At 38.6% G+C, this 9,944-nt stretch overlaps 1 protein-coding gene across 1 annotated transcript in view; it reads right to left on the reverse strand.

Moving 5' to 3' along the window:
* Nucleotides 1-141: 141 nt before the first annotated feature.
* VPS28 (VPS28 subunit of ESCRT-I) overlaps nucleotides 142-9,944 on the reverse strand; it is a 17,435-nt gene continuing 7,632 nt past the window's right edge. The window contains exons 6-7 of the mRNA XM_059848745.1: nucleotides 6,793-6,929; nucleotides 142-2,964 (exon numbers count right to left, since the gene is read on the reverse strand). Coding sequence (XP_059704728.1) covers nucleotides 2,847-2,964; nucleotides 6,793-6,929 — 255 coding nt within the window. The 3' untranslated portion in view covers nucleotides 142-2,846. The remainder of the gene's footprint in view (nucleotides 2,965-6,792; nucleotides 6,930-9,944) is intronic.

Below are 9,944 nucleotides of genomic sequence, written 5' to 3' on the forward strand. Positions count from 1 at the left end.
TTGGGATTTTTCCCCTCCCATTTATTATCCCAAACTCCAGTTTGGACTGGTCTGGACTGGTCTGGACTGGTCCAGACTGGTCTGAACTGGTTTGGACTGGGAATGGCTCTAAGAAATGACGAGACAGGAACAGAATCGATCTCAGATTTTGGGGATTTTGGGATATTTCCCCTCCCATTTATTATCCCAAACTCCAGTTTGGACTGGTCTGAACTGGTCTGAACTGGTCTGGACTGGTCTGGACTGGTTTGGACTGGTCTGAACTGGTTTGAACTGGTCTGGACTGGGAATGGCTCCAAGAAACGACGAGACAGGAACAGAATCCATCTCAGATTTTGGGGATTTTGGGATTTTTCCCCTCCCATTTATTATCCCAAACTCCAGTTTGGACTGGTCTGGACTGGTTTGGACTGGTCTGGACTGGTCTGGACTGGTCTGGACTGGTCTGAACTGGGAATGGCTCCCAGTTTGACCCAATAAAAGCAAGAAAATAAAGGAATTTTTCCTAGATTTTGGAGATTTTTGGGATTTTTCTCCTCCCATTTCTTACCCCAAACTTCTGGGAGCTCCAGTTTGGACTGGTCTGAACTGGTTTGAACTGGTCTGAACTGGTCTGAACTGGTCTGAACTGGTCTGAACTGTTCTAAACTGGTTTGAACTGGGAAAGACTCCAAGAAACGACGAGAAAATAAAGGAATTTCTCCCGGATTTTTGGGATTTTTCCCCTCCCATTTATTATCCCAAACTCCAGTTTGGACTGGTTTGAACTGGTCTGGACTGGTCTGGACTGGTTTGGACTGGTTTGGACTGGTCTGAACTGGGAATGACTCCCAGTTTGACCCAATAAAAGCAAGAAAATAAAGGAATTTTCCCTAGATTTTGGAGATTTTTGGGATTTTTCTCCTCCCATTTCTTACCCCAAACTTCTGGGAGCTCCAGTTTGGACTGGTCTGAACTGGTTTGAACTGGTCTGAACTGGTCTGAACTGTTCTAAACTGGTTTGAACTGGGAAAGACTCCAAGAAACGATGAGAAAATAAAGGAATTTCTCCCGGATTTTTGGGATTTTTCCCCTCCCATTTATTACCCCAAACTCCAGTTTGGACTGGTCTGGACTGGTCCGGACTGGTTTGGACTGGTTTGAACTGGTTTGAACTGGGAATGGCTCCAAGAAACGACGAGACAGGAACAGAATCGATCTCAGATTTTGGGGATTTTGGGATTTTTCCCTCCCATTTATTATCCCAAACTCCAGTCAGGACTGGTCTGGACTGGTCTGAACTGGTCTGGACTGGTCTGGACTGGTCTGGACTGGTCTGAACTGGTCTGGACTGGTCTGAACTGGTCTGGACTGGTTTGAACTGGGAATGGCTCCAAGAAACGACGAGACAGGAACAGAATCCATCTCAGATTTTGGGGATTTTGGGATTTTTCCCCTCCCATTTATTATCCCAAACTCCAGTTTGGACTGGTCTGGACTGGTCTGGACTGGTCTGAACTGGTCTGGACTGGTCTGAACTGGGAATGGCTCCAAGAAACGACGAGACAGGAACAGAATCGATCTCAGATTTTTGGGATTTTGGGATTTTTCCCCTCCCATTTATTATCCCAAACTCCAGTTTGGACTGGTCTGGACTGGTCTGGACTGGTCTGAACTGGTCTGGACTGGGAATGGCTCCCAGTTTGACCCAATAAAAGCAAGAAAATAAAGGAATTTTTCCTAGATTTTGGAGATTTTTGGGATTTTTCTCCTCCCATTTCTTACCCCAAACTTCTGGGAGCTCCAGTTTGGACTGGTCTGAACTGGTTTGAACTGGTCTGGACTGGTCTGAACTGTTCTAAACTGGTTTGAACTGGGAAAGACTCCAAGAAACGACGAGAAAATAAAGGAATTTCTCCCGGATTTTTGGGATTTTTCCCCTCCCATTTATTATCCCAAACTCCAGTTTGGACTGGTTTGAACTGGTCTGGACTGGTTTGGACTGGTTTGAACTGGTCTGAACTGGTCTGAACTGGTTTGAACTGGGAATGGCTCTAAGAAACGACGAGACAGGAACAGAACCGATCTCAGATTTTGGGGATTTTGGGATTTTTCCCCTCCCATTTATTATCCCAAACTCCAGTTTGGGACTGGTCTGAACTGGTCTGAACTGGTTTGAACTGGTCTGAACTGGTCTGAACTGGTCTGAACTGGTTTGAACTGGGAATGGCTCCAACAAACGACGAGACAGGAACAGAATCGATCTCAGATTTTGGGGATTTTGGGATTTTTCCCCTCCCATTTATTACCCCAAACTCCAGTTTGGACTGGTTTGAACTGGTCTGGACTGGTTTGAACTGGTCTGAACTGGTTTGAACTGGGAATGGCTCCCAGTTTGACCCAATAAAAGCAAGAAAATAAAGGAATTTTTCCTAGATTTTGGAGATTTTTGGGATTTTTCTCCTCCCATTTCTTACCCCAAACTTCTGGGAGCTCCAGTTTGGACTGGTCTGAACTGGTCTGAACTGTTCTAAACTGGTTTGAACTGGGAAAGACTCCAAGAAACGATGAGAAAATAAAGGAATTTCTCCCAGATTTTTGGGATTTTTCCCCTCCCATTTCTTATCCCAAACTCCAGTTTGGACTGGTCTGAACGGGTCTGAACTGGTTTGGACTGGTTTGAACTGGTCTGAACTGGGAATGACTCCAAGAAACGACGAGACAGGAACAGAATCGATCTCAGATTTTGGGGATTTTGGGATGTTTCCCCTCCCATTTATTATCCCAAACTCCAGTTTGGACTGGTCTGAACTGGTCCGGACTGGTCTGGACTGGTCTGGACTGGTCTGGACTGGTTTTGGGGGCTCTCAGGCGTGCAGGAAGCGGTTGAAGGCGTTGTAGGCGGACTCGAGGTCGAAGAGCATCTGCCGCACCTGGGAATCGTCCAGCTCGTCCGAGGCCGACATCGCGCTCAGCGTCTGCAGCCTGCGGAAATTATGGGATGGAACGGCCACTATTCGACCCAAGATTCCCAAAAAAATTCCCCAAAAAAATTCCCGAGAGTCTTCCAAAAAATTGCCCGAAATTCCCTTAAAACCAAAAAAAAATCCCCTAAAAAACCCCAAAAAAATCCCAAAAATTCCCACCAAAAAATTAACCCAAATATCCCCAAAAATCCCCAAAAATCCCCCAAAATTCCCCACAAAAACCACAATCCCCAAAAATCCACATCCCAAAAATCCCAATACATCCCCAATAAATCCCAATTAATCCCCATTAAATCCCCAATAAATACCAAAAAAAATCCCCAATAAATCTCCAATCAGTCCTCAATAAATCCCTAATAAATCCCAAAAAAATCCCCAAAAAATCCAAATAAAATCCCCAAAAATCCTCAATAAATCCCCCAAAAATCCCCAAAAATCCCAAAAAAATCGCCCAAAAATCCCCAAAAAATCCCCAATAAATCCCCAAAAATCCCAAAAAGAATCCCCCAAAAATCCCAATAAAAAATCCCCAAAAAATCCAAATTAATCCCCAAAAATCCCCAAAAATTCCCAAAAATACCAAAAAAATCCCCAAAAAATCAAAATTAAATCCCCAATAATCCCAAAAAATCCCCCAAAAATCCCCCAAACAAATCCCAAAAAAATCCCCAAAAATTAAAAAAAATCCCCAAAAATCCCCAATAAATCCAAAAAAATCCCCAATAAATCCCAAAAAAATCCCCAAAAAATCCAAATTAAATCCCCAAAAATCCCAAAAAATCCCCAAAAAAATCCCCCCAAAATCCCAAAATCATCCCCAAAAATCCCCAATGAATCCCCAAAAAATCCCCAAAAATCCCAAAAAAATCCCCAAAAAATCCCCCAAAAATCCCAATAAATCCCCAAAAAAATCCCCAAAAAATCAAAAAAAAATTCCCCAAAATTCAAAAAAACCCCAAAAAATCTCCCAAAAAACCAAATTAAATCCCAAAAAAATCCCCCAAAAATCAAATTAAATCCCCAATAAATCCCAACAAAATCCCCCCCAAAAAAAATCCCCAATCAAATCCCCAACAAATCCCCAAAAAACCCATCCCCAAAAATCCCAAACAAATCCCAAAAAAATCCAAATAAATCCCTAAAACTCCCAAACAAGACCCCAACAAATCCCCAAAAAATCCCCCCCAACAAAAACCCCATAAATCCCAACAAATCCCCAACAAATCCCCATTAATCCAAATTAATTCCCCAAAAAATCAAATTAAATCCCCAAAAAATCCCCAATAAATCCCAAAAAAATCCCCAAAAAATCCAAATTAAATCCCCAAAAATCCCAAAAAAATCCCCAAAAAAATCCCCCCAAAATTCCCAAAATATCCCCAAAAATCCCCAAGAATCCCAAAAAATCCCCAATAAATCCCAAAAAATCCCAAAAAAATCCCCCAAAAATCCCCAATAAATCCCCAAAAAATCCCCAAAAAATCAAAAAAAAATTCCCAAAATTAAAAAAAAACCCCAAAAAATCTCCCAAAAAATCCAAATTAAATCCCAAAAAAATCCCCAAAAAATCAAAATTAAATCCCCAATAAATCCCAACAAAATCCCCCCCAAAAAAAAATCCCCAATAAATCCCAAAAAAATCCCCCAATAAATCCCAAAAAAATCCCCAAAAAATCCAAATTAAATCCCAAAATATCCAAATTAAATCCCTAAAACTCCCAAACAAGACCCCAACAAATCCCCAAAAAATCCCCCCAAAAAAAAAATCCCCAATAAATCCCCAACAAATCCCCAAAAAATCCCCAATTAATCCAAATTAATTCCCCAAAAAATCAAAATTAAATCCCCAAAAAAATCCCCAATAAATCCCAAAAAAATCCCCAAAAAATCCAAATTAAATCCCCAAAAATCCCCCCAAAAAATTCCCAAAAAAATCCCCACTAAATCCCCAAAAAATCCAAATTAAATCCCCAAAAAATCCCCAATAAATCCCCAAAAATCCCAAATAAATCCCAAAAAAAAATCCCCAAAAAATCCCCAATAAATCCCCCAAAAATCCCCAAAATATCCCCAATAAATCCCCAAAAAATCCCCAAAAAATCCAAATTAAATCCCCAAAAATCCCAAAATCCCCAACAAATCCCCAGAAAATCAAAATTAAATCCCCCAAAAAATTCCCAATAAATCCCAAAAAAATCCCCAATAAATCCCCAAAAAATCCCAAAAAAATCCCCAATAAATCTCCCAAAAATCCCAAAAAATTCCCCTAAAAATCCCCAATAAATCCCCCAAAAATCCCCCAATAAATCCCCAAAAAAATCCCCAAAAAATCCACATTAAATCTCCAAAAATCCCAAAAAATCCCAAAAAAATCCCCCCAAAAAAATTCAAATTAAATCCCCAAAAATCCCCAAAAAATCCAAATTAAATCCCCAAAAATCCAAAAAAAAAATCCCCAAAAAATCGCAATAAATCCCCAATAAATTCCCAAAAAATCCCCAAAATATCCCAAATAAATCCCCAACAAATCCCCAAAAAATCCAAATTAAATCCCCAATAAATCCCCAAAAATCCCCAAAAAAATCCCCCAAAAATCCTCAAAAAACCCCAAAAAATCCAAATTAAATCCCCAAAAAATCCAAATTAAATCCCCAAAAAATCCCCAATAAATCCAAATTAGATCCCCAAAAATCCTCAATAAATCCCCAATAAATCCAAAAAAAATCCCTAACAAATCCCCAACAAATCCCCAATAAATCCCCAAAAAATCCAAATTAAATCCCCAAAAAATCCCCAACAAATCCCCAGGAAATCGCCAAAAAATTCAAATTAAATCCCCAATAAATCCCCAAAAATCCCCAATAAAACCCAAAAAAATCCCCAAAAAATCCAAATTAAATCCCCAAAAAATCCAAATTAAATCCCCAAACAATCCCCAAAAAATCCCAAATAAATCTCCAATAAATCCCAAAAAAATCCCCCATAAATCCCCAAAAAATCCCAAAAAAATCCCCAATAAATCCCAAAAAAATCCCCAAAAAATCCCAAATAAATCTCCAATAAATCCCAAAAAAATCCCCAATAAATCCCCAAAAAATCCTCAAAAATTCCCCAAAAATTCCCCAAAAAATCCCCAATAAATCTCCCCAAAATCCCCAATAAATCCCCAAAAAATCCCCAAAAAATCCAAATTAAATCCCCAAAAATCCCAAAAAAATCCCCAAAAATCCCCAATAAATCCCCAATAAACCCCAATAAATCCCAAAAAGATCCCTAACAAATCCCCAACAAATCCCCAATAAATCCCCAATAAGTCCCCAAAAAATCCCCAGGAAATCGCCAAAAAATTCAAATTAAATCCCCAATAAATCCCCAAAAATCCCCAATAAATCCCAAAAAAATCCCCAAAAAATCCAAATTAAATCCCCAAAAAATCCAAATTAAATCCCCAAAAATCCCAAAAAAATCCCCCAAAAATCCCCAATAAATCCAAAACAAATCCCCAAAAAATCCAAATTAAATCTCCAAAAATCCCCAAAAAATCCCAAAAAAATCCCCAATAAGTCCCCAAAAAATCCAAATTAAATCCCCAAAAATCCAAAAAAAAATCCCCAAAAAATCGCAATAAATCCCCAATAAATTCCCAAAAAAATCCCCAAAAAATCCCCCAAAAATCCCCAATAAATCCCAAAAAATCCCCAATAAATCCCCAAAAAATCCCAAATAAATCCCCAATAAATCCCAAAAAAAATCCCCAAAAAATCCCCCAAAACCCCCAAATTTCCCCGGAATGTCCTGGAATGTTCCGGAAGGTTCCGTCTCTCACCACTGCTGCACCTTCTGGCGTCCCTCGAAGTCGGGGGGCAGCGAGCTCATCCTGCTCATCGTCTCCAGCAGCTCCCGCAGCTCCGGGTGGATCTGAGAATCCCCCAAATCATTTAGGAATTTTGGGGGAATTTTGGGATTTTTTTAGGAATTTTTAGGGAATTTTTGGGGATTTTTTTAGGGATTTTTGGGAATTTTTTGGGGAATTTTTGGGGATTTTTTGGGAATTTTTGGGGAATTTATTTGGATTTTTTGGGGAATGTTTGGAGAATTTTTAGGGAATTTTTGGGGATTTTTTTGGGATTTTTGAGGAATTTTTTTGGATTTTTTGGGGAATGTTTGGGGGATTTTTTAGGGATTTTTTGGGAATTTTTGGGGAATTTTGGGGGGATTTTTAGGGATTTTTGAGGATTTTTTGGGGGTTTTTCTGGGAAGTTTCGGGAATTTTTTTGTGAATGTTATGGAATTTTTGGGAATTTTTTTGTGAAGTTTATGGAATTTTTGGGGGGATTTCGGGGAGGTTTTTGGGGGATTTTTGTGAAATTTTTGGGGAATTTTTGGGGAATTTTTGGGAATTTTTTGGTGAATTTTAGGGATTTTTGGGGGGATTTTTGGGGAATTTTTGAGGAAATTGTTGGGGAATTTTTAGGGATTTTTAAGAATTTTTTGGGGAATTTTTTGGGAAAATTTTGGGGATTTTTGGGGGAATTTTAGGGATTTTTGGGAATGTTGGGGATGGCAGAGGGGGCAGCGAGCTCATCCTGCTCATCGTCTCCAGCAGCTCCCGCAGCTCCGGGTGGATCTGAGAATTCCCCAAATCATTTAGGAATTTTGGGGGAATTTTGGGGATTTTTTGGGGAATTTTTAGGGAATTTTTGGGGATTTTTTAGGGATTTTTTGGGAATTTTTTGGGGAATTTTTTTGGGAATTTTTGAGGATTTTTTGGGGAATTTTTGGGGAATTTTTGAGGATTTTTTGGGGAATTTTAGGAATTTTTGGGGAATTTATTTGGATTTTTTGGGGAATGTTTGGGGAATTTTGGGGGATTTTTTAGGGATTTTTTGGGAATTTTTGGGGGAACTTTGGGGGGATTTTTAGGGATTTTTGTGGATTTTTTGGGGATTTTTCTGGAAAGTTTTGGGAATTTTTTTGTGAATTTTATGGAAATTTTGGGAATTTTTTGTGAAGTTTATGGAATTTTTGGGGGGATTTCGGGGAGGTTTTTGGGGGATTTTGTGAAATTTTTGGGGAATTTTTGGGGTATTTTGGAAATCTTTTGGTGAATTTTAGGGATTTTGGGGGATTTTTTGGGGAATTTTTGAGGAAATTGTTGGGGAATTTTTAGGGATTTTTGAGAATTTTTTGGGGAATTTTTTGGGAAAATTTTGGGGATTTTTGGGGGGAATTTTAGGGATTTTTGGGAATGTTGGGGATGGCAGAGGGGGCAGCGAGCTCATCCTGCTCATCGTCTCCAGCAGCTCCCGCAGCTCCGGGTGGATCTGAGAATCCCCAAATCATTTAGGAATTTTGGGGGAATTTTGGGGATTTTTTGAGAATTTTTGGGGGATTTTTGGGGATTTTTTTAGGGATTTTTTGGGAATTTTTTTGGGAATATTTTGGGGATTTTTTGGGAATTTTGGGGAATTTATTTGGATTTTTTGGGGAATGTTTGGAGAATTTTTAGGGAATTTTTGGGGATTTTTTTGGGATTTTTGGGGAATTTATTTGGATTTTTTGGGGAATGTTTGGGGATTTATTAGGATTTTTTGGGAATTTTTGGGGGGAATTTTTGGGGGATTTTTAGGGATTTTTGAGGATTTTTTGGGGGTTTTTCTGGAAAGTTTTGGGAATTTTTTTGTGAATGTTATGGAATTTTTGGGAATTTTTTGTAAAGTTTATGGAATTTTGGGGGGGATTTCGAGGAGGTTTTTGGGGGATTTTGTGAAATTTTGGGGGAATTTTTGGGGAATTTTTGGAAATTTTTTGGTGAATTTTAGGGATTTTTGGGGGATTTTTTTAGGAAATTGTTGGGGAATTTTTAGGGATTTTTGAGAATTTTTTTGGGAATTTTTGGGAAAATTTTGGGGATTTTGGGGGGATTTTTGGGGGGAATTTTAGGGATTTTTGGGAATGTTGGGGATGGCAGAGGGGGCAGCGAGCTCATCCTGCTCATCGTCTCCAGCAGCTCCCGCAGCTCCGGGTGGATCTGAGAATCCCCCAAATCATTTAGGAATTTTGGGGGAATTTTGGGAATTTTTTGAGAATTTTTAGGGAATTTTTGGGGATTTTTTAAGGATTTTTTGGGAATTTTTTGGGGAATTTTTTTGGGAATTTTTGAGGATTTTTTGGGGAATTTTTTGGGAATTTTTGAGGATTTTTTTAGGGAATTTTAGGGAATTTTTGGGGAATTTATTTGGATTTTTTGGGGAATGATTGGGGAATGTTTGAGGATTTTTTAGGGATTTTTTGGGAATTTTTTGGGGAATTTTTGGGGGATTTTTAGGGATTTTTGAGGATTTTTTTGGGATTTTTCTGGGAAGTTTTGGGAATTTTTTTGTGAATTTTATGGAGTTTTTGAGAATTTTTTGTGAAGTTTATGGGATTTTTGGGGGAGGTTTTTGGGGGATTTTTGTGAAATTTTTGAGGAATTTTTTGGGAATTTTTGGAAAATTTTTGGTGAAATTTAGGGATTTTTGGGGGGATTTTTAAGGGATTTTTGAGAATTTTTGGGGGATTTTGAGGGGATTTTTTGGGGAATTTTTGGGAATTTTTTTGGATTTTTGGGGATTTTTTGGGGAGTTTTTAGGGATTTTTTTGGGGAATGTTTGGAGAATTTTTAGGGAATTTTTGGGGATTTTTTGGGATTTTTGGGGAATTTTTGGGGAATTTTGAGGATTTTTGGGGGATTTTTTTTGATTTTTTGGAGATTTTTTGGTGAATTTTATGGAATTTTTGGTGGGATTTGGGGAAATTTTTGGGGATTTTATGTGAAATTTAGGGGAAAATTGGGGGATTTTTTCGGGAATTTTTGGGAAATATTTGGGGATTTTTTTGCTGAATTTTACGGAATTTTGGGGGAATTTTTCAGAATTTTGGGGGGATTTTTTGAGGAATTTTTGGGGATTTTTAGGGATTTTTTGGGAAATGTTTGGG

Source organism: Haemorhous mexicanus, chromosome 1 (genome assembly GCF_027477595.1).
Source record: "Haemorhous mexicanus isolate bHaeMex1 chromosome 1, bHaeMex1.pri, whole genome shotgun sequence".
NCBI classification, from domain to species: Eukaryota; Metazoa; Chordata; class Aves; order Passeriformes; family Fringillidae; genus Haemorhous; species Haemorhous mexicanus.